Source organism: Pteropus vampyrus, unplaced genomic scaffold, assembly GCF_000151845.1.
Source record: "Pteropus vampyrus isolate Shadow unplaced genomic scaffold, Pvam_2.0 Scaffold83, whole genome shotgun sequence".
NCBI lineage: Eukaryota > Metazoa > Chordata > Mammalia > Chiroptera > Pteropodidae > Pteropus > Pteropus vampyrus.
This window is the reverse complement of record NW_011888864.1, coordinates 5,931,792-5,957,049: the sequence shown is the minus strand read 5'-3', so window position 1 is coordinate 5,957,049 and position 25,258 is coordinate 5,931,792. Positions and strand designations below refer to the sequence as shown.

Genomic DNA, 25,258 nt, shown 5'->3' with positions numbered 1-25,258 from the left:
GGTTTCCCACCTGGGAATTCCCATAGTTCAATCTGGATGTGAAGGGACGACCACAGAGTCAAAAGTTATATGCGGATCTTCTGCTGTGCAGTGGTCAATGCCCTTCACCCCGGCATTGTTCAGGGGTCAGTGATCATTTGAAACAAAAGGCAGTCAGCATCTTGCTCACATGACATGCAGAAATGTAGAAGACTCACACAAAGTTCTAGGGCCAAGGTTCGGCACCTTCTGTAGCAAGCAGCACACAAACCAGTGCGCCTCCCTCAGGAAATGAGTAGTTCTACAATTGTCACACTATGGTTGCTTGTCTTGTTTAGTTGCCTCTGTGAGTAGCTACAGAAACTACTCAGAATCGAGGGGTGGTTTTGACTTTGCCATTTGGAACACCCAGCAAGGATGTTTGGGGTGCTCAGGCCCCCAAAATTGTATAACTACTAATTATTTCCCTCTTTGACCCTCATAAACTCTAAGATTGACTGGGCCATGTTCTTTTGAAGTCCCTACAGTAAGTCTTTACTTAATGTGGTTGATGGGTTCTTTGACTTTAAGGAAAATGATATATAATGAAACCAATTTTACTGCAGGCTAATTGTTATAAAGAGTTAAGTTTCAATGGCATCTTGTCAATGGTAATGAAATGGCATTATTTGGGGTCCTGCTGTACTTCCATTTCACTAATCTGGTTCTTCTCATTAATAAGAATTGAGTTAGGGGTTTGTGGTAGTGATTATATTAGAAATGTTATTACAAGTAATATCAATATTACAAAGTACAGTGACTTAAATAGGATGACTTTCAAGTAGTTTCTCATATAACATCTGGCCATTTTAGGTTGGGGAGGCCAATCGGTTTCAGAGGATATTCAGGGGCTATGGTTCTTGCTGTTTTGCTTTGCTTTCCCCTAGGGCATGGGTGGCAACTTTTCTTGTAAAGACTTGGGTAGTGAATATATTAGGTTTTATGGACCATACAATCTATCTCCCAACTACCAACTCTTGCCATTGTAGCACAAAAGAGGCCATAGGCAATAAGAAAATGAATAGGTATGTCTTTGTTCCAATAAAACTTTATTTACAGAATCAGACATTGAGCTGGATTTGGCCCTCACTGTAGTTTGCTGTCCCCTGCCCTTGGGAGTTTGCCTTAGTCTGCATTTGGTTGCTGCAACATCTATGGTCCAGGTACAGGGAACGAATATAGCTGAAATTCAAGAGAAGTGTCTTGTGTTTAAGTTGTAGATGATTTGGAAATTGTACGTTTCACTTTCTGATTCCAGTGACTCAAACGTATTGATGTAAGAGAGTCTAATAAATCTGGTCTCTAGCTGGGCATTCATGTGCCATGGGAGTAGGGGAACAAAGGTTTTTGGGCATAATAGTGGTCTGCCACAGTGTTATGATGTCTGAAGGATTAAACTTTTTCAGAACAGAGAGACATAAACCCATGATAGTTTAACCTTTTAACCTATACTCTAGGTCTAGTCAGTTCCTCTTATCAGAAATTGATACTCCAGAGATGGATCTCAGACAAGACCAAATTCTTAGTAAGTGAATTTTCATTGGTGAAAGTAATGGTTTTATATTTAGCAGTATGGATATTAGACATGTTGCTTATTAGTGAAATTAGTGCAAGTTAAGATATTTGGATTGGCTAAAATATTCTGGACACCTTTCACCATTGCATGAACAAGACATAAGAATCTAATAGAGCATATACCTTTAGGAACGGTGCCCTGAACTTGAATTTTTCATTTTTGGTATCCAGCCATTGAAGAGGATTTTTGTTTGCCTTAGAGCAACTCTAAGGATATCAGAAGCCTGCCTTTGGAATATTATTACGTCTCCTTTGAATGACCATTTCATTCAAGATAGTGATCAGATAAGAATAGGGACTTTATGCAACATGTGGAAAGGTTGTACGAAGCATTGTTTTGCTGTCTTCCTGAGAAATGTTTGCTTAATAAATGTCTATATATGGAGGAATTTGGACTGAGAATTGCTTTTATTATACATTTTTTTTTAGTAAGATATAGGGTAAGGAAGTAGCTAAGTCTTGTCCATCTTAGACTTCTTTGGTATCCACCATTATTTCCAAAAAGAACTTGAGTTGTTCTTGACCAAAGTGTCCTAATTTGTTTGTTCTTTCTTTTAAAAAAGTTGTTATTGTGGTAAGAACACTCAACATGAGATCTATCCTCTTAACAAATTTTAAGTGTATAATACATTATTGTTGATAAAAGGTGCAATGTTGTCAGAAGTCTAGTGCTTATTCATCTTGCTTAACTAAAACTTTATGCTTGTTGATTAATAACTCCCTGTTTCCTCTCCTAGTCCTAGTCCCTGTTAACCAGCATTCTAGTCTTTTTAGATACTATTTTAGATACCTCATATAAGTGTTCATCTTTCTGTGTCTATTTTAGATACCTCATATAAGTGTTCATCTTTCTGTGTCTGGCTTATTTCACTTAATGTAACATCCTCAAAGTTCATCATGTTATCACACTGCAGAATTTCTTTTTAAAGGCTGAATAGTATTTATATGTGTATACCATTGTATGTATATACCATAATTTATTGGTTCACGGACTTTTAGGTGGTTTTCACATCTTTCCTGTTCTCTCCCTTTCTCTTTCCTCTCCTTTTCTCTTGTTTCTTGTTTCTTTTCTTTCTTTCTTTCTTTCTTTCTTTCTCTTTTTTCTTTTCGGATCCTGGCTTGCTTGTATTTATTGTGTTTGTGAGAGATGAATTCTGTCTCTCTCCCTATCTCCTGCCTCCCATACCTCTAGCTCTGCCATTAATCGTCAGAAAGCTTACATTGAATTATTTAATCTTAGGTGTTTTTAACTTCTTACATTCCATAGATTACTTACCAAAGGCATTTGTTCAATTTTTTCCTAGGCTAAAAAGGCACTTAAAACCTTTCTCAGCTATCACTGCCTCTCTCAACTTTTACCACCAACCATATCAACACCCCTCACTCCTCCTTCCACCCCTACCTATCACTATTTCTTTCCCTGCTATACTCCACAATCTATTTTATTGTACCTTGGAACATTGATATTGCTTTTGCTTTCATACTTGGTGTCTCCTCCTCCCTTCCATCTTTCATCTTTCCCTTGATGCTTATACTCCAGAAGTCAGTGAAATGAGAATATGGTTCTAGTCATGTTGTTTTTTCTTTTGTTGTTTAAGGTACCATCATGCATTCCTGCCAAACAAAGACTAGATAAAACTTTGTTTTGATTCTAGGATTGATTGAAGGTAGTTCCCTTTTGGGATATAAAAACTGGATTGTAGGAAATGGATTGGGAGTTTTGCAATTGGCAAAAATCTATTCTCCTTTTTTTCTGTAGTTTTAAATTTTTGGTTTTACTGCTTTGAAAATTATGTAAATTGTAACAGAAAAAAATAGTAAAGTCACCAATTCTGCCATCTAAAAATCGTGAATAAATGTGTCATGGTGCTACACATGTAGTTTTACAAAACGAAATCAAAGCGAATGTAATGTTTACTGACTTAAAAAAAAAAATCACTTTTCTAGGGAGCAAATTGCATTTCTAGAAAGGATGTACCAGACTGCTCGCTAGTCTGTTGACATTTGTATTAGTCTCTTTAGACTTTAGATACTTCGTATAACATAAAGAGAAGGGTTTTTTTCTTTTTCTCTTAGAAATAGAATTTTATCTGCTTGTTTGAAACTTATTTTTTTTCTAGTTCTTCAAATTAAGATTGATGCAGTTGGCATTCTTTAATGTTCCAGTCTCTGTGGATAAATTTTGTATGCTTGTAACGTTAGAGAATTTGGTTAGATTTGATTGATACTGAAGTCTGGCCAGGTCGTGTGAGGCATTGCTGTTTTCAGGCAAGGAGAACACCTAATCTATATTTTGTCATCTTTGTGTTCTACCTAGCGTTTGCATTGAAGGCTATCACAAGGAAAACTCAAGTGTTCATGGTCGTGGTAAATAATGACCATGTGACTGTAGATCTTGAAGTATTAGGTTTCACAAAATCTCCTGGCATGAAAAAAAATTCTTTAAAGCTGCTTGTCTTCTCTTTTTCAGTCTGTACTAGTTTAGAAGGTATTTATAAGCTGTAGTCAGATCTAATCTGATCTACTTTTTAACACTAAAATATTATTTATTTGATAAGGATAGGAACCAAGCAGCGTATCTTTTCAGCATATCTTAGGCATCTGATGGACTAGTATGAATTTTCCTCAAATTCACAGTTTTAAAATTCTGGTACAATTTTTAACCTTTCTATATTCAAATATTTGAATTCATTTTTAAGACGTCAGTAGGAAGGTAATTTTTTTTTTTTTAGTCCTATGAGTTGAAAACACACCATTTATTCTGCTAGAACATTATTTGGCAAATAATAGGCTGATACAACCAATTTTTTTCTCTCTAAAATATAAAAATTCAAAATACAAAATTAAATGCTTGAGGAGGAAACTAATAATTTAAAAAATCTTCTGTTGGAAACTTTCCTAGAGGAAAAGTTTATGAAGACTTGACTGCTTTACTTCAAATCTTAGTACTTTAAGATCTTTTTTTTTTTTTAAACAGTAGCCAGCAATATCCTAGTCAGTTGATTAGTTTACCTTAGTTTAAACTTTCTATGATTTTATATATATATATTTTTTGCTATTAAACGGTATAAAAAGGAATTTGTATTTTCTAAGTTGTTACAGTTTCTGAAACAAAAATACATCTAGTCAACTTAGTTAAGTAAATAAATCATTCTTCGGAAGAGATCTCCATTGCTTGAATAGTTTGTTTTGTATTTAGCCAAAGAAATTGCCTCACAAAATTAGTACAACAATAACAACAGAAATTGAAATTGAGTTTCAAAAGTTTTCTAAACTGTTTTTCCCAGTTGACTCATAAATATCTCCTTGGGAACTGAGGCAGCAGAGAATTCTAGTTTTTTCTTTCAAATAGCTTTGCTCAGCATTTTTGCTGGTACTGACCCCGGGCTAGACTAAGGGCTTGTTGAACTGCTAAAATACTTTTCTACCCTAACATAAAGTTTGTTTCTGAGAAATGGAAGAAAAGAAACCAACCAATTTTTTAGAAATAGCATGCATTTTGCCTTTCTTTGTAAAATATGTAAGCAGTCTTGACTTTTTTATGTATAATTTGTTTGGATGTTTATTCAACTAATATTAATCATCTGCTAAACTATGTTAGGCTTTGACCTAAAGTCTCAGTATGAATACAAAATTTATGATAACATAGGAAAAATGTCTATTATGATGTTAATTAAAAAACAAAAGAATACGAAATTATAATGCAGTATGATTACAAAAGTATATTTAGAGAAAAGAGTGGAAGTAACTAAGTTAAAATACTATTAGGATTCCCCTCCTTTTTACTTTTGACACACATTTATTATAGAAATTTTGGATATGTAAATACATATCCAAAATATATAAATACATACATATATATGCATGTGTATATCTTTTAATTTCTTCCCCCTATACAACCCTCAGTTCCATATGTGTTGCTAAGATTTTGACTTTGACTGCAAAGAGAGTGGCTTAAATGACAAATTATTAAATTTGTCATCCAAGTGTACATATGAGATAACAAGTTTTTAGTACATGACAGTGTGCTGGGGTAGATTTAAAAAAATAGAATTTCAGATACAGCCTCTGACTTGCAGGACTTTATGATGTGGTGGAGGAGAATGTATAAATTGTAATAGACATAATCTATAAAGCAGTCTAAGTGTTATTGCTGGGCAGGCTGTGATTAAATGCCAAAATTTGCACTAAGTAATATTGGATTTCAGATTAAAGGAGATGAAGCTGAAGTACTTGAAAATGACCTAGTAGTAGAAGTGAAACTTCAAATGCCTCTTTAATAATGGGTAATATCTGAGGGGGTGGGGGGTGGGAGAAATACACACACACACACACACACACACACACACACACACAAAATAAGTGTGGATTTACCTGGTCAATGCATTCTTTTTAAAGAATTGTTTAGCACTTAATTTCTTATAGAAAAAAAAACTACGATTACAGCAACAAAATTGCTAATAATAGGATCTGAAGTAGGCAGAGGGTAACAGAGGAGAGGGCATTCTGGTCTGAGGGAAGAAGAGCAAGGTCAAGCTTAGAATAGCAAGGTAAAGGCAACCACTAGGAGAGCCTTGCTTCGAACACGTCAATATCTAGGACCCCTTTGTGAGCATGGCTGCCTTTCCTCAAAGCGGATGTTTTTAAAGAAATTATAGTGTATATATTTGAGTATTTTATATTAAAATATTGATCTGTAAATCCCTTGGACAACTATCTTACTTTTTAATGCACGTAGAGTTTTTTACTTAATTTGAAAATATGTTTTGAATTGATAAAGAGAGCTCTGGGCTTCTAAAAGATGACATTCTAGGTTTACTTTTCTGTAGATCTCATTTAAAACAAAGGACTTCTTAAAAAATCACTTCACAGCTGAAAAATATAATTTAGCAATAATGTGAAAGTATTTGCCACCATCAACTTCTGGTAGGGGTGTGGGGTGGGTCATAAATGTCTGGGTTTGTGTATGTGTTCCAGTTTTTATATCAGCCTGTAAAATAAATTTATACTGATTGGGAGTTCCTTAAATGGGAAAACTGTTAAGAAAAGCCATTTAAAAAAATATGTGAATCCTTTCATTAAAAAAAGATTTCTTTTAGAAGTAAACTTTATTCAGTGTTGAATGCCTAGCAAAAATAGATTTAAAACATTATAGAGTGAGTAGTCTTCAAATGGAGCATATATTACTGAGTTTTGAGTGGATTTAGGACTTAATGCACATATCAGTTCTTTTAGGAATAAAGGTAAAATGGACGAGGATCAAATGTGAGTATTTAAATGATCCTCAAGATTTTCTGGTTCATGTGTAGTGATACTGAACTCTTTAGTTCTGAGCTTTAATTTGTGCCTGGTGCTGACCTGATGCTGTGCAGGGACACTCACTGTATCACTTCATTCAGTTCCTCTAATTATCCCCACTTCCTGGGGAGCTTGCTTAGAACTGGACATGAGTGCTTGTTATTAAAATATTGGGCTGTCTTGGCTACATGTAACAGGGTAGTTTTGATATAAGATTTATGTATACTGGTACTGAATAAGAGGCTAATGTCGTTTGCTGTGATTTTACTTAATAAAATTGATAGAGAATATTATGGAAATTAGACAATGGTTAGACAATGGATTAGGTTTGTGATAAATGAAATCATGATTAATATGGTTTCTGAGCTTATTTGTTCTATTGTTATTTTTTAGGTTATATTGAAAAAGATCTGACATGTGACACATAAATGACATGTGACACAATGAGATTTGCAACTTTGTGTACATTTGCATATGATGATAGTTCTTTTTGCTAGGAGCATCTGTTAATGCAGAGATTTGTCTCTTTAGGTTCATGTGAAAATGGCGGATGAAGCTGTCTGTGTTGGCCCAGCTCCCACCAGTAAAAGCTACCTCAACATGGATGCCATCATGGAAGCCATTAAGAAAACCGGAGCCCAAGCTGTGAGTCTGAATGAATCTATCTACTGCAGCTGTTTCATATGTAGTGAGCAGAAGCTAGAGTTTGTATTTAAAAAAAAAAAAAAAGAAAAAAAGAATAACGATTGAAAATGCTGTTGCAGTTTAGTTCACGTCACATGAGTTAAATGTGGCTGAATTCGCTACTGGAAATCAAAGGCTTTGTAGCATCTGGCAGTGTTGGTCGCTGATCCTGCAGGTGGCTGCTGGATTCAGCTTTCACACCAGGGAGCAGTTTCAGTTGATTTCCAAATTTGCTGGGAAAAAAAAATCCCAATTAGTTTTGAGTATTAACCCTTTCAGTATAATAAGAGCATTTAAAAAAATTCTCTTATAAACAGTATTTAAAATACTTTGGTTTAAATTCTATTTTAATCATGTAAAAATTATGCACAACTAGTTATACTTCCAGAAATATAAACAATGTAACTGCTAATTATTTAATGTAACTGCTAATTATTTTATTTTGATCACATCAATAGAATACACATAACTAACATGGAGAAATCAATAATTCTCCCCACCCCCAATTCTGTTTGAATGAAGTGGAATCCAAGGAAAAGACTGGTTTCTGACATCAGGAATAGTGTTTTGTTGTTGTTGTGCATGTATGTGTTTTAATATCAAGAGAACTAATTACATGTAATGTTGAAAACTATGCAGAGTTATCTCTAAAATTGGATGGAAGCAGCCAACACCAGCAATTAGCCTGGAGTGTTTCAATTAGTGTTCACATTTCTTTTGAAGGAAATGTTTTAGTAAGATGCATGTTTAAATAAAAAATTGAATTCATGAACCCATATTATAGATGTTTACAGTTTATTAGCAGAGTTAATGAAGGTAACCTTTTTTAACCTTTTAACTATAGCTTGACAGAATGCAATCTGTAGTCGAATGTTTATATAAAATGAGATTGGTGGAGTAAAACACTTATCCTGTGCTCCAGCAGTTTAAATTATTCTGTACCATGTTTATAAAGATTGGTTCAGCATTTAAAAATCATTGATATGTAGCTACTTCTGGATTATGATACTGGCCTCTTTAGACATTTGACTTTCTTTAAAGCAGAATTGTTTTACTGAAAATATGTTCAATACTAACTGATAATAGAATGGCTAAATTTATGTTTGGCCAATGTGGTAGAGTTAAAAATTACTTGATTAGAACAGAATGAGAGAATTTAGATTTTAGCAGTATGGCTTGCATAGAATAACATAAAGAGGCTGTGAATGGCTAAGTGGGGTGAGGAGGGAAAGAGGAGGTAGATATTAGAAGAAAAAAAATTCAGAGTACAAAGAAAAAGTAAAACCAAACTTCTATTTCAGTTAGATTTGACAGAAACTGCTGATTGGGTAGTAGCTGAGTACATTAATATCATCAAGAATAAAATCATGTTAGTTGGCTTAGTAGCCAGTGTTTTGTAAAGTAGCAGTTCTTGGTACTGTAAAGAAAGAGAATTAAGAGGGTTTTTTTTTTTTTTTAAGTATCTATTTTGCAAAAGGTTTCTTTGAACTTAATTCTTTGACTCGTTAACCATTAGAAAATTCTTCAAACTTGTGGCCAAAGTTAGCATCAAAAAATGGAGAGTTAAATTTGTTTCGAATAGCAAAGTCAAGTGCAAGTGGACGAGACTATCTGTAGGTAGATGGCCTTGCCTGCTAGCCGAAAGATAGTGTGCCTAACATGAATATAGAATAGGCAGTTTCTTGGAATTTGACTCTGTACTCAGGAATGTGAGTTGGAGCTGATCAGAGGAGTCACCTTACTCAGGGCCCTTGAACAATGAACACATTAATGTACTCTGTATTTTGCTTATCAAGATTTTGCAATATGATACAAACAAAAGTGACTTTTGATTTCATTTCTAAGGTACATCCCGGTTATGGATTTCTTTCAGAAAACAAAGAATTTGCAAAATATTTGGTAAGTTTGTAATGAATCATTCATTAACTTATATTTCAGAAAGCAGTGTGATTGTGTTGCTTTTGTAAATGTGGGTACTGATAGATTATAGAATTTTAATTGACCCAACAATTCTTTGAAAATAGTTTGTGAAAAGTGAAGTTTTTACTCTGTAATCTGTCTTGACTTCAAGAAAGGTTACAAAATCACCACTGCACCTAATGAATAACATCTAGTTTATTATATATTGCATGTACTTTGACTTTTAAATTTACATATAAACTTCAGATTTTGAACCAAAAGTCAGTGAGTCCAGTGATTTATTAATTATTGTACTATGAGCATGGCATGTAAAGCCAGAGAAGTAAGATTTTATTTTTTCCCTTTTATGGCATACTGTGGCATTTAGGATTGATCAAATCTTATTCTCTATTTTGAGAAAAGTTTTTTTCACGATCTGAGTATCCTGATATCACCATTCTGGTTAGGAGAATTAACCTTACTTGCTACTAAGTGACTTCCCAGGTATATTTATAACTACATTCAAGATGGTACTGAAATCTTATTTTTCAGGTACTAAAATAAGATTATGAATAATGTTTCAAAAAGCTCCTTAGACCATTTATCTCAGGTATTAAATTATCTTGATTTATTCCAATATTGAATGCTTTGTTTCTGGTGGTAGACTTGCATTTTGTCCTGCCATGGATTCAAATTTATTTATGAATGTAATCATTTTCTATATAAAATTTCCACTTGAAATCTATAAATTTATTTTGGAACAATTCTAAAGATCATAGAGTTCTATCTTAGAATTATCTGTTTCAACCAATTTACTTTATAGATTAAAAATTTAGGCCTAAAGAGGTTGTGATTCAAGATCATACAGATGGTAATAGTAACAAGTGTCTGGAGAGAGCAAATTTGGTAGAACTATCCAAAGGTCTAGATTTACCAGGTTTTATGCAATATATTCACATTTTCCTATTTATATCACTTTTTATTTTTTATCTTCTTTGAAATTTTGTCTGAGGTTCTGTCATTACAGAAGAAAATGATTTGAATATAATGCTTACATTGAAATGCACTTGTACAAAATAATGCATTAAGTTTAAGTTTGTTTAGGTGAAAAGTCTCTTAAACTATTGTCTATGGGCCAAAGGAGGCCTGCTGCCTGTTTGTAAATTAAGTTTTATTGGCATGCTCATTCATTTATGTGTGATCTGGGGCTGCTTTGCTTTACAGTGGCAGAGTTGCATAGCTGTAACAGAGATTGAATGGCCTGTGAAGTTTAAAATATGACTATATGGCCCTTTATAGAAAAAGTTTGAGAACTTCTGGTATAAATGAATATCTTAGTCCCAGAAAAGTTAAATGACATAGCTAATATAGTCATTCATGCATTTATTCAATCATTTAAAATAAAGCTTATTTGGTTCAAAGCATCTGAGAAGTATATAAAAAAGAATCAGATGCGGGTCCTGCTCATGAGGAGCTGGTAATCAATCACATTGTTGAAAATAAGACAACTACACACGACTTCGGTGCAGGGAAGAAAATATTATAGAATTCAAATTCTGTTAATGAAGATAATATTATTTCCATTAGGGGTCACATTAGAGAAAATAGTGTAGAATATATGACTCTCTTCCTTTTTCTAATCTTCTGTCCTCCATTTTTCTTTCTCAGTACTATGCCTCAGCCAAGCTTGACTATCTATATACTATACCCAAACATGGCTGGTTCTTTCTGTTCCATGCCTTTCATCACTCTTTCCCCAGTGGGCACACCTGTCCTCTCCTTCCACATTTCCAACTACTATCCCTCTTTAAATTTTTGTATTTCTCAAAGTTGATATTTAATATTACTTTATATTAGTGTATAGCATAATGGTTAGACATTTATATAACTTATGAAGTGATACTCTCAATTAGTCTAGTACCCACTTGGCAGTATACATAGTTATTACAATATTATTGACTATATTTCCTATGCTGTACCTCACATCCCTGTGATACTATCTATCCTTAAAGGCACAATTCACATGTTACCTTTACAGGGACAGTGATCCATATCCTTCTGGTGAGAAGTAATCTCTTTCCTCTGTCTTCTAGAGCATTACATTTTTTTTTTTTTAAGATTTCTTATTTGATATATATTTGGTATACCAAATGTTAAAATTGTTTTTATATTTTAATCTTCTCTTGAGACAAGAGACTTGGTCTTAGCCTTTGTTTCCCTTTTGTTATCTATCCCAACGATTTCTACATAGTAAATTCTAATCTTATGTCCTCCATTTTTCTTTCTCTGAATGTTATGGAAGAATTAAGTAAATATTATTAGATTAAGAATTATAAAACAATAACCTTCAAGAAAACTTTCTTATCACAAAAAGGACTGTTTTGAAACTAGAAGGCAGGTTACTATATGTTTTTGTTCACTATGAAAATATGCATCTAGTGATAATCTTTTTTATTTGTGCATCATGGCAAGATTCTTATTTGGGATATAATTTTCCTACTATTAAAATCTCTTCCCATTGCAATGTGTCATTTAAAATGCTCCTTTTGGAACATCTGGTTATAGTTGATAAGTTCTATAAAAATAACAGTGAAATGAAATTGATTACAGATTTTATTATGCCATATAAACATTGTGTGATTTGTAACTATTGAAATTATATAGTTACTATTTCAAACTGATTATATTCTTAGAAATATGATTTCTAGCATATTGGTAATAGATTACCATGTTAGTGGAAATGGTGAGGAAGATTAGTAGATGGAATTTTTTTTTTTGTTTAATACTATGGTGTTCCCTTTATTGTAATACTTTTATATTTTAAATTTAATCAAATATTGAGGTTTTTTTCTCCCTTTATTTCTGGTTGTTGTTTTTATTGTGTTTCAAAGAGCAGCATATTTATTTCGTTCATAGAAAAACTATATGTGCTTTATGCAATATCTAATTTTTAGTTAATAGCGATGAATAAAAATGATTTGTTGAATTTTTTTCTGAATTTATCTGTATATTTGCTTTAGAAAGTATACAATAAAACAAATGTAAAAGCATACTAAACTTTATAAATTTCCTTTACAAGACATTATTCTTTATGCTCTATTTACATAATATGGGATCAGATTACATGTAATTCCTATTGTACATGATTAAATAAAATCATATCTTGTTTTTGCTTAAATAATTCATGGAAAAAGCAAAGCTACAAATAATCCTCGTAAAGAATTGCAATTTTCAGTCGTTTTAATGTGCTGAGCATGCAGATTTTATTCCCAAACTGTTTTTAATTCCATATTTTCCTTCTGGGCTCCTTGTATTCTGAGTAGTAAAGAACAGTGATGAGAGGCTGTGAGGACTGTTAGGATTAAGAGAAGAAATTCTTACAGTTTCTGAAAGAGCTTTGAAAAGTAAAACTACCTGTTCCTGGAAAAAGGGAATATTAGTTTAAAGGGATTTCATATTGTTCCTCATTATCTTTCTGGATTATACACACACACACACACACACACACACACACACACACACACACACACACACATATATACATATATACATATATATTCATATTATTCTTTTATTTCCTTTTGTTGGAGACTCTTAGCGAGAAAAGGAATATAACTATTGTGAAAATGAGATGTAATTGTTATCCATTGGATTAAACAAAAAATAACTATATACCATGTGTAGGCAAATGTACGGGTAATATGTCTTGTTCTTGGGAATGTAAATTATATATTTTTTGCTATAAATTTGCCAGTTTCTATCAAAATTTAAAATGTACATATTTGACATGACAATTCTGCTATTAAGAATGTCACCTGTGAAGATATACTCTTAAAATGTTCATTGTGAGATTGTTTTATAATAGCAAAATTTGGAAATAGCTCAAAACTTTTTTTATCTGTAAAATGAGGAGATTGACACCTACCCTGCAGAGTTGTTATAAAGATTAGAAACAACATATATGAAGAATTCAGCATAAAGTCTGGCATTGGCAGGGAAATCATCTCAATCATTATAGGTGTTAATAATGGATGGTGAAAGCTACTGAAGAGTTTTTAGGCGCGTTAGATAGTTAAAATTAGTGTTTTGGGGAAATTACTCTGATAGTTTTCATATAAGTTTTGGGAGTTTAGATTTTTTCCTGTTAAGGAAATTAATAATTTTATATAATTATACTACTGTATAGATATGTATGATACTATAGTTTGCAAAATACTTTGACATGATTTTATTTAATTCATGCAGCCACTGAAGATGGTTGGTATTAAATCTGTTTAACAAAAAAAACCAGACTCAGGTGCAGTGACTTGCCAGCAATCATACTATGCTAGTAAGTAACAGAATCAGGACTTGACCTCGGTTGGCTGACCATAAGTACAGAGCACTTTTAAAAAAATACTATACCCTACTTGGCTCAGTGGAAAGTTAGCGTTCAAATAGTAGCAGAATAGTGAACACCAAATAACTGTAGGGAACTTAGCTAAAGCTCATAGAAAATTTTCCCCAACTTTAATAGTAATATAGGCAACACATGATCAGATTGTAGGAAAATAACTGTTGTGTAAATAGAAACTTGAAGAAAGTCTTTTGCTAGGTCATTGGTCTTCAGTTATGAGGTTGTAATCCATGGTGTGTCATTATAGTTGTGAAGTGAGTTGTAAGTACTTTGTAACTAATGCTAAAATTTCGAAGTTAGCGAGTTTGCCAGTGATGTTGTTGAACAATATTTTTATTTTTAAAATATTTTAGAGTGAGTTAAAAATGATTCATGTGATACTCTATTTGCTCATATTTGAAAAAAAAATTTTTTTTGAGCAGTATACAAAGGAGAGGCTTAGGCCTTGCAAGCCCAGAGTTGTATGTAACTCTTATTTATATAGACTGTAATCTAGGTAGCACACGGAAGTATGTTTTATATGACGTGACTATTATTTATGTCATAGCCTACTAAAGGTTGAGAACTGTTATTACCATGTATTTTGTGGACATCCAGTTTTAAGTACATACTTTTTTTATCATTAACATTAGAATTTTCATTTTTGACACAAATCTGATTTTATTAATAATTTTAGTTTTTGAGAACCCCAAATTTTAAGAAAGTTAAGTCAGATGTATACATTGAAAAACAAGGTTTAGCTATCTGTGAACCTCTGACGTCAGCCTGCAGTTTAAACCATTAGAGGCTACTATTGCTACCATTCTTCTGGAGCAGACATACGTGTGTGCACATGCATTACAATTTTGCTGTTGATTTATTATATAGGGTACTCTTATTTGCTGAACTTGGGTTTTATTTGTTTATAAGAAAAGAACTTCCTTTCCCCCATGCTCTTAAAGATATGAAATACTTACCTAAAGATACACCTGCACCATTCTCATTTAATCTTTATGACACTCTGTGATATACTATTATTTATATTCCTGGTTTTATAAAGCAGTCTCAAACAAATGTCTTGCCTAATGTCACATAGTAAATGAGAGTATAGATTCCAACAAAATGACTACATGACTATAAATTCTGTGCTCAGTAAATGTTCCAAACTGCTTCTAAGATGAATTGGAACTAGACTGGGTTGTTAGTGTTTTTTTGTTTTTTGTTTTTTTTTTTTAAATGGATACCTTTGGCTGGCACCTGTTTTTGCTACTGGTGAAGGATATTTTTTATTTTTTTATCCTATCGGTTTACCATTGTTAATGTCTAAGAACAGAATTATTTCTTTTGTTTTTCTGATCTTGCAATCTTGAATGCCAGTAGAGTAACTGTCTTCACTTGGATTTGCTGACTTTATAAGTAAAATACTTGAGTGAGCTGGTAGAGCTATAGAATAGTCACTGATGCCTTTTACTTCAATTTTCCTATGTTGATTAATCAAGTCTCCCTGGATTTAGAGGAGAAAGTTCGGTGACTTTTTCTTTTGACAATAATTTTGTAATGTATTTCTAATTGTGACTCTAAACATGTCATGTACAAAAGAACTTATGAAAACCTATGAAAGCAAATTCGTAAAACTGTTATTATAACAATATGTCCTTTGAAATGTTTGAGGATGTTTCTTTTCCTGCATTTGGATTAGAATTCAGCTTCTGGAATATTGGTTGAAGAATTTGAAGAAGATGTTGAGTAGAAATGCCCTAAAGTGGATATCTGAAAAGGAAAAAAAAAATCTTTATATTTTTAGTGGTCTTTTAAGCATGTAGATAAGGCAAACACATTTAAGATTGTGAGATTTTGGGGGGTGGTTTCAATAGGGAAGTTAAGAATCTGGTATTTGACAAGGCCAGGATTCCTTCACTTTGCTTGAGGTTAAAACAGTTTGAATTTTATACTCTAGCTTTCCTTCTCTCTCTTTATTGTTTCCTTGCAATTATTAGGAAGGACAGTCGAGAGTCAGACTTAAATCTCTTGCTCTGCCATTTCGTAGTTTTGTGATCTTGGGCATATCACTTAATATTTGACTTTAAAGACTCAAGTGTCTTAAGCTTACTGGTCGCATGATATTTATTTCTCCATCTGACTATATTGAAAACATGTTTCTTGTAGCCAGCGTGTATTTGGGTCATGCTTTTAAAATTATTCTGATAATCTGTATCTTTTAATTATAGTATTTAGTCTGTTTTTTTTTTTTGTTTGCCTTAGTTTATTTTCTTTAATAGCAACTTTATTGAAATATAATTCACATACCTTAACACTCACCTTTTTAAGTGTACAATTCAGTTTTTTTAGTATAGTCACAGAATTGTATAACCATTACCACTATGAAATTTCAGTGAAAGCTATTAACATTTAATAAATTACTGATGTGGCTGGAGAGTTATATCTAATGTTTTGTTTGTTTTCTGGTTGTCTCCTCTTTTTACCTTGTTTTCTTTTTTTGTCTTCTTTGGATCATTTTAATGTTGGAAATTCTATGAAATTTGACTATTGAATCTTTTACATTTTTTAGTGCTTTTTTTAGGGATTACAGTATACATGCTTAACTTTATATGGTCCTTAGAGTTAATATTATACCATTTCAGGAAAATGTAGAAAATTTGAAATCGTCCCATTTTCATGTGCCACATTATAGTTGTCATATATATATTTCACATGTCTATATTAGAAATTCCATGGGAAAATGGCATAATTTTTGCTTTAAACATATTTGAAGAGAATTTGGACATGTCCTTCATTAATGATCCAAATAATCAGTTGAAATTAAGAATGATTTTTATTTTGGTCCATTTTTAGGGTACGTAGAAGAATAATGTTTTCTTTATTATATATATTTTTTAATTGTAAATTATATATAACATAAAATTTACCCTTTTCACCATTTTTGAGTATACAGTTCTGTGGTATTAAGTACATTTACAATGTGCAACAATCACTACCATTAATCTCCTTTTCATCATCCCAAACTGAAACTCTATAGTCATTAAATAGTAACTCCCTAGTTCCCCTACCCCAACCCCTGGTAACCTCTGTTCTGCTTTCTGTCTCTATTAATTTGCATATTCTAGGTAACTCATAAGTGGAATTGTGTATAAGTTGTCTTTTTGTGACTGGCTTATTTCACTTAGCATAATGTCCTCAAGGTTCATTCATGTTGTAGCATGTGTCAGAATTTCCTTTTTAAGGCTGAACAATATTCCATTGTGTATATTACACACACCATATTTTGTTTATTCATCATCTGTTGATTGCTGCCTAACTTGTATATGAGTAGATGGCTGAAATCATGCTTTTTAGTTCTTTTGCATCACTCACTAAGCTTTCAGTACATGCTTGTTAACTATTTGTTAAGTGAGAAAAGTTGCTGAATTAAAATGTGGAATTCTGGAAATAAATGTAGAAAGGGCACTTTGAGAAGCCTCCCTGTGTTTTTCTGTTGTGATGCTATTTTTAATTTTTAGTAACTTTGTGATTTCTTAAAGTTTACTTTCATCCATTTATTTTTCTGTAACCCTTAAACTTACAATTCAGTAGGAAAGATTTTATTTTTATTTTAGCGAAGGTAATAGATTGAAGATATCGGATTAAATGAAGTAACATTAATTATCACTGTTACACATAGTTAATGATTCAAATGCCTTCTAAAATTAAGTTTTTAAGTGCCTGCTTTCTAAAGTGGGCAAAGAGACAGAAATAATGAGATGATTGCTGGGGCTTTGTTTTCAGACTGGACCTTATCTAAGGATAGTTTAACAAAGTTCCTGAGGCACCATATTGAAGCACAGTTGTGATATGCTAATTTGCTAAGTATAGTATTCTTTTCTTGTGTGTGCACACTTTCCAACATGCTGATGGCTATTCATGTGCACCCCTGTGTGTGTGCACATGTGTTTTTTCTTAGCTTTTTATTCAGTCCTTCACATGCTAGTTAGTTGTTGAATACAAGCATTAAGAGAAATAAGAACATATCAGTTGATAAAAATTGTGTTGCATTTCTTAAACAGTATGTTTCATTTATAAGGAAATGTTTTGATTAATGATGACAGCTTTAGAGATGCTGTTTCTGGTTAGAATACCACGATTTACATAAAATATTGAATGTATAGACAGAATCAGTTATATATTTATATATTAGCTGTAACATGTCAGTATATTTCACTAGGGTGGCACAGTGATTGATATTATTGTATAATGGCATGATATTTAGGAGGTTAATTTAGTCACTCTACTGCTGAAATCCAAATTTAAAATCAGTTTAAAAATGTTGAATCTGGGTGATGAATGACTGGGGAATTATTATACTATTCTGTCTACTTTTGATTGTTTGAAAGTTTTCATTAAAAAGATCTATAAAAGCAAATTCATTAAGCCCAGAAGAATGTTTTTATATCCTATAGTGCTCTCAAGGTCAGATTATCATAGTGTATATAATGAATTCAAGGTTAATTTGATTCTCTTGGAGAATACGTATGTTAAACTTGGGAGACATTAAAGTTCTCTTTCATATCCAGTATGAGGGGATTTCAGCCATTGTCTTTAAAATGTTTTCCTGTTGTCAAAATGTCTGGTTTCACTTTTCTTCATCACTTATACTTGATATTTCATGACAAGGAGAAAGAGAACATTTTGTCTTTATCATTTAATAGTAATAAAAGAGGTACCAAATTTAAATCAAAGTATACTATCTAAAAACATTATCTTTTTCCAAGTCATCTTAGCTTCTCACATCTTGACTCAAGCATCCACACCATAAAGAGTTAGTAAAGAAGTACCTTTCTCATGGATATAAGCTGGTTATTAGATTAGATGGAAGATAAAGGAAGCTCCCTCCTGGGTGATGTTAGTTAACAACAACAACAACAACAACAAAAGCATAATCCACTTGTTAAAAGGGTTTAATGCTTTAATCATTATTCTAGGGATCACATTAAAGTTTGTGCTTTATGTTCCATGTGGTAAGCTGCTGCTTCTAGGACAGTCTATTGCATAGAACTGTATTTCTTAAAGAGCTTTTTATAAAAGCCGTGTTATGGTGTGTGGTTGCATTAAAGTAGACAAAATTATCTACAGGGCACATTAATTGCCACAAGAAATGATCATGTTTTGATTCATTTGTGTTTTATGTATAATAGAATAAAAATTTGAGAAATTAAGTCTTAGTCATATTATTGTATTTGACCATTAATTCCCTGCTCTTCACAAATATCTATTAATACTTGGCACAGATTGGAAAATGATGTAGTACGGTAAGAAGAGCAGTCATCATTGCTGGTAACTATATTAATTTGTAAAGGAACCAAACGGGTGAACTTACTTGAGTTCATCTAGGAAAGGGTAAAGATCAATGTGTATTAATTTTCAATGGATTACAAAAATGGGAAAGACTATTTCATTTACACGAGAGGTTTATGTTATATCTTCTGGCAAGAGTGGGAAGATGCCAGACACTCATCTATATATTGGATATATTCAGTGGTGAATAAGATAAAAATCTGAGTTTTCATAGAGTTATTTTCTGGTACAGGGACGTAGGTAATAAATGAATTAACAAAGTCAGATCAAGATGAGTGCTATGAAGAAAATACAAGTGGACGATGCAGGAGAATATTGGTTCCCAGTGCTTTCTGGGCCACCGGGATATCTTTCAGACTCTTTCAGAGACTCAGCCAAGTAAAAGCTGTTTTCATAATATTTTTTCCCCCTCTCATTCTCCCATGATTATGCAGTAGAGTTTTCCAGGGGCTACATGGTGTATGTTATCATAACAGATTAAATGCAGAGCACATATGAGAATCCAGCTGTCTTCTGTTAAGCTGGATGTTAGAGATTTGCAAAAATGTAAAACATTTCCACTTATATCGATCCATCATAAATGTTAATTCTAAGTAGGTTTATTCTTTTAAAATTTAATATTTTAAAAAGTCTTCATTTTAATATGGTAAATATTGATAGATATAATCCACATAAATAAAAGCTCTTTGAAATGATCAATTTTTTTACAACTCTAAAGAGATTCCCAGCCCAAAATGTTTGAGAAACGCTGCTAGAAGGTGACTAGATGGCCTTTTTACATAAGATGGTACCAAAAAAAAAAAAACCTCTCTGTGAGGGTGACCTTTCAGCTGATATTTCACATGAGAAGAGCATTCTAGGCAGAAAGAGCAAGGTTGCTCTGATCACCCTTCTCCAGACCACTTACATATTGTTTTCTGGATTTATAATTACTTTTGTGTTAGGCAGGGACTATTATTCATCTCTGAATTCCTGCTGTTAATCACCTTACTAGTCATTAATAATTCTTTGCCAATTTTAATAGAATTGCTTATATACATTTCCAAACATGAAACAAACTTTTTGAAGGAGGCTTAATCTCTGCTATTTATGCCAACTAATTTGAAATACACTTTTATTAAAAAAATTAACAAATATTTGTTAGGATCTTTTTCCTATTCCTTTTGCATAAAAAATCATATGTCAGATTTCTGTATATGACTTTTAGTATAATATGGTTTTGTCTTCCATACATATTCATTAATGGTAAATTTGTTTTGTAATCTTTATGTTTTGGAGTTTTAATTTGGGCCTGTATTTATTAGTATAGTGAATAAAGATGGCAGTTTTTATCATTCCCGCTATTATCACTTTTATCATATTATTTCGAAGAAAAAGCTATTTTAAAAGTGAATAGTAGAGAAAGATAAAAAGAAAATAGTGAGTTTAGATCAAATAAGAGTACAAGTAACAAGGTTAATTGTGATCATAATATGAATGGATGAGATTTCTACCCTTAGCAAATTATTAACTCTCCCCCACCCCCGTCCCCTCTATGTGCCAGGCACTATTCCAGGCATTCTATGTGTACTAACTCATTTGCTTTTCATAATAGCCCTACGGGTGGATAGTACTATCTTCACTTTACAGGTGAAAGAAGCTAAAGGAAGGTGAATCTAATCAAATTGCTCAAGGTCACACAGCTACTAGCACCAGGGTGGCGATGCAAGCTCAGGCATTGCCTGCACTTATAAATTCTGGGCAATGCTGCCTTTGAAAAAGAGATTGTACAACTTATTGTGCAACAAAACCTTAAAATGTTTTCAAATTTTTTCCCTTCATCTATCATTGTTTTTTCCCTGTAAGAATATGATTTTATAACTTGTTATAATTTTATAATTATAATTTAAGCCTATTGGTACCTCTAGCTTATAAGAACATTTCCAGACCCAAAGGGACTATATAGAGTTATCTGTGAAAGTTCAACTTTTCCTAAAAGCTGAAAGTGGGGAAAAAGCAGCAGATGACATAAGAAAAGCACGTAGAAGAAGAAAACAGTAGAAAGCAGTAATGGTGGTTTGTAATAGAGTCTGTAGTGTGGTGATTCTGGTTGAGTCAGTATGTGGCAGCCATATAAGCAACTAAGAACACACATGTTGGAGGACTTGCTTTTCAGATGCCTTGGCCAGTGTAATATTAGTAGAGTGTGGGGATCTTAATAGTAGTAACAATATTTGGTAGAGTTTAAAACCAGCAATGGGGATGATTACAGATACTGAAAGTTATAAAATAAGGAATAAGAAGAGCTAGAAGATAAAGCAATTCTCTCAGAGATGTCAAAAAGTAACCAATAATGCAGAAATATATATCCTATAGAAGGTAGACAAATGTTTCTATCATTTGGGGAAATCACCTGGATAAGTACATTTTCTTCAAGGTAAGAGAAAGTCAAAGCTCTGGCTTTATATAGCCAGGTATACTTCTGAATAAGAGAAGACTTTGTTAAATGCATCTTTGATAAAAATAGGACGAGGATGTGGGTTCCTAGTGAACTAATGATGCTCTCGTTTAGGGGATTGTCAAATATTATATAAAGTTGTTTCACATGTGCTTTTTAAAAATCTGTGCATACCTTATAGTAAGTATCTCTATAGATTAAGAAACTGAATCAGAAATATAATGACTTTCTTAATAACATACTACTAGGTAATTAGTTTTTTCGATTGAAGTCTTGTTTTTTCAAGCCCTGAGGGTTCTAATAAGCTAGAGTTTAATTGTACACCATTATTTGGAAAACTTAAATTTAGCCAAAAACCACAGAGAAACAGCCAGATTTTAAATACTTTTTATATTTTAATATTTGTTGTGATTAATTTTTTAGGGGTTTTAAGAATCTAGTATGCTTTTTAGATTATCAGAGAAAGATAAAATTATATTTAAATATGTTAATATTATAAGAGCTTACTGGTATTAAGAGTATTCTTTGGAAAAATAAGCATCACACAATAACTTAAATAGTAAATTAACATATAAATACTTTTATTCATTCTAGTGCCACATTTATTTAGAAATTTTCATTTAAAATTTTAATTATGAAAATTTATTTTAAAAGTTAATAGATATTAGATGTCTTATTTCATTTTAGATTTTTCTGCTTTAAAATGCAGATTGGATTATGTCTAATAGACTAATATTTAGTGCCCAATAAATGAGGCCTCTGTTCATATAAACCAAATATTTTGTTTATATTAAGATCTGAATTATTTATATGACATACTTTTTTCTTGACAAGTGTTTAAACTTTTCAGATTCTTGCCAGGTCTCTGGTGAGCTTTAGATCACTAAGTCTAGAATTTGTTGACTGAATTAATGAATAAACCAATAGATTAGTACCTTATTGATTTTTTTTTTTTTTTTAACAACTAGAGATTTTATTTTCACTCTTTGGAAACTATTTGAAATAATGGTAGCATTTAGATAAGTTTCACAAATCTTAACCAAAACTGACCACATTTACAATAATGTTTTGCACAATATTTTTAGTTGATAAAGTGTAAAAATTTCATGTTTGTCTTGGCTTTTCAGACTGTGAGATATTAAAAGTGGTGACAGGGCGGCTCTGTTACTGTTTTGCAGCTAGCTCTTTCAATTGATGTTGAATTGTGGCTTCCCGTGCACACAGGGTTAAGTAAAAAGGTTGCAGTCATCTAGTGAGCATTTTTCCTTTAATGTGCTCATTAGTGGTGGCAAGTCCAGGTTTCAGCACATGTCAGTAATTTACATTTCATTGCTGAGTGGCTGCCCTTGTTCAAGAGTTGTTTTTAAGCCTGATGAATATATATTGGGAATAAACAGAGTAGAAGAATTGAAAGCCAAATACCCTGCCAGGCCTTTCAGTTGGTTCTGAAGCTTCCAGTGGATCTCTGATTAGCAATGCATGAAGCAGGATGAAAATGCAAAGATGAGGCCTACAAAAGTTGTCACAGGTAAGCTATCCCCTTTAAATCCCTTTTTTGTGACCACCTTGCCAGTTCATTTTTCCCAAATTCTCCTTTCATGGCAAACTTTCTGTTAAAGTGCAAATACTCTGTTAGACCTAGGAAGTGAACAATAGAGGATCAACCTGGTTCCTTTACCCCTTCTAGCTATTAAGCCAAGTCTGATTGTTATGCACTGAGTCCTTACAGCTCCTAGGGACCTCATTATTGTGATTGGGATCTCAGTGGTGATTCCTTCTGGGATTCAATTTTCCCTTTTTGCCTGATTGGTACCAGCTTGTTCTGGCTTTTGAAAGCTTGCGTAGATCATTAAAGGGTAATCTATGGAGGCCGTGGTCAGTGTTGCTGGACATAGGGATAGGACTCATGTTAATGTTGTCTTTGAAATTTAGGGGTTTGGGAAAATTCAGTTTTTTTTTTTTAAATAGAAAAACTGGATGTATTATAATGAAGCATTTTTAGAACTCAGGTTTTATTCTAAGCTACTTCATGCATAGATGGAGTAGCATTAGGAAATACTAGCCGAGCTATCTTTGAAAGATTAAAAATGTAATTCTCGATACATTTTATTTCCATATATATGGAAATTTGGGTTTATTGCAAGAAAGTAGGTGTCAGTATTGCCAGTTCTGTGTGTGTATATGAACTTCTGTCATCTACTTATTTTTGTGCTCTTTTTCAAAACATTGAATTTAAGAACTTTTGTTCAGAATTCATGGTTAGAATCAAAAGAGTGAATATGTGACTAAATACAGCATTTAAAGACATTTAAAAATATCAGTACTCAAGTCAGATTTTTTTTTTATGGTAAATTCAGTAGGATGTGATTTAGCTCTTAGATCATTTAAACATGAAGGCATGTTAAGCACAGTTTATTAAGTCTTCATATTAGTTTTTTTATTAGCTAGAGTTTTAATAGAGGAGCAACATCACTTTTGGAAATTGTTTTAGGTGTATGAGGATAAAGATCCGAATCGAGAATACTAGTTTAGTAATGTTCTGATCAGTACTTTTAGCCTTTGCAAAAATGTAACAATAAACCTACCTTCTAGATGACTACTTGAAACTATTCCTTTTGGAGGCTTGCCAGATAAAAGCCTCATGGGATTAAGTTCTGGAAAATCACTTGCAAATTTGTGGGGGATATCAGTGACTTTGAATATTTAACTGTCCAAACTGTCATCTACATGTGTTCTGTCTCTGCATTGGGTAAAAAAATTAGAAGTTTGTCATCCAGTTAGAATTAAAGGTGACATCTGCTTTTAATTGGTGTTTTATTTTCTTCCAAGTCAGTAAAAATTCAGTAAGACATGAATTATCAAATTTTGCAATGCTAAGCAACTTGTCAAATGACAGTAAGCACTACCTTGAGCACTTGTACAGATGGGAAGTGTTAAAATGTTGATTAATCGTCCAGAGTTCTGATTATGGTTTGAGAAGGCTAAAGCTTCTATAACCATTGCCAGCTTTCTAGTGTCAGATAGTATTCATTTGTTAATTTTGTAGGCTTTTTTCAATTACTGGCAAATTGCCTCTTATATAAACGAGCATTTAACTTGTTTTAGTGATACTTGGTCTGGTAGACTTAGGGTCAGGTAAGGCAATGTAGAATTCTTCTGTTTCTCAAGTCTATTATTTAGCAGATACCTTAGTTAAATTCTTTTTAGCAGAAAAATTGAAAAAAAAACTTACAGTGGGCTTTAAATGGTATTCTCTTACACATACTCATGATGTGTTGACAAGGGTGTATCTGCTTGAATCTTGGCAAAGGAAGCCTTGTATGTGCCCCCTGTTGAAAAAGAAAATTGATTTTTTTCTGTTTTTACCATTTCCAAACCATTTTAAGATATAAAACATAATGATAAAGAAATTAGTTCCTTCAAGAAGAGAATGTAAAAATAACTCAAGACTTCAAACATTCTTGGAAATAAAAATGACCCCAGAAAATATTCCCATTATACTGATTACATTTTACTTTTCTAGTTACTGAAAAATTCCACATGGTACTAAGTAGTCTCTTTATAGAAAGTGTCTTTAAAATTTCAACTGTGAAGTTTTATTTTTTGCTTATTGTTAATCCGAA

At 32.5% G+C, this 25,258-nt stretch overlaps 1 protein-coding gene across 6 annotated transcripts in view; it reads left to right on the top strand.

Annotated features, from left to right (window-relative positions):
• PCCA (propionyl-CoA carboxylase alpha subunit) overlaps positions 1 to 25,258 on the top strand; it is a 352,647-nt gene that overhangs the window by 46,909 nt on the left and 280,480 nt on the right. For all 6 annotated transcript variants that reach the window (XM_011363200.2, XM_011363198.2, XM_023532414.1 and 3 more), the window contains 2 exons: positions 7,423 to 7,536; positions 9,421 to 9,474. In XM_011363200.2, the coding sequence (XP_011361502.1) occupies positions 7,423 to 7,536; positions 9,421 to 9,474 (168 nt within the window). The remainder of the gene's footprint in view (positions 1 to 7,422; positions 7,537 to 9,420; positions 9,475 to 25,258) is intronic.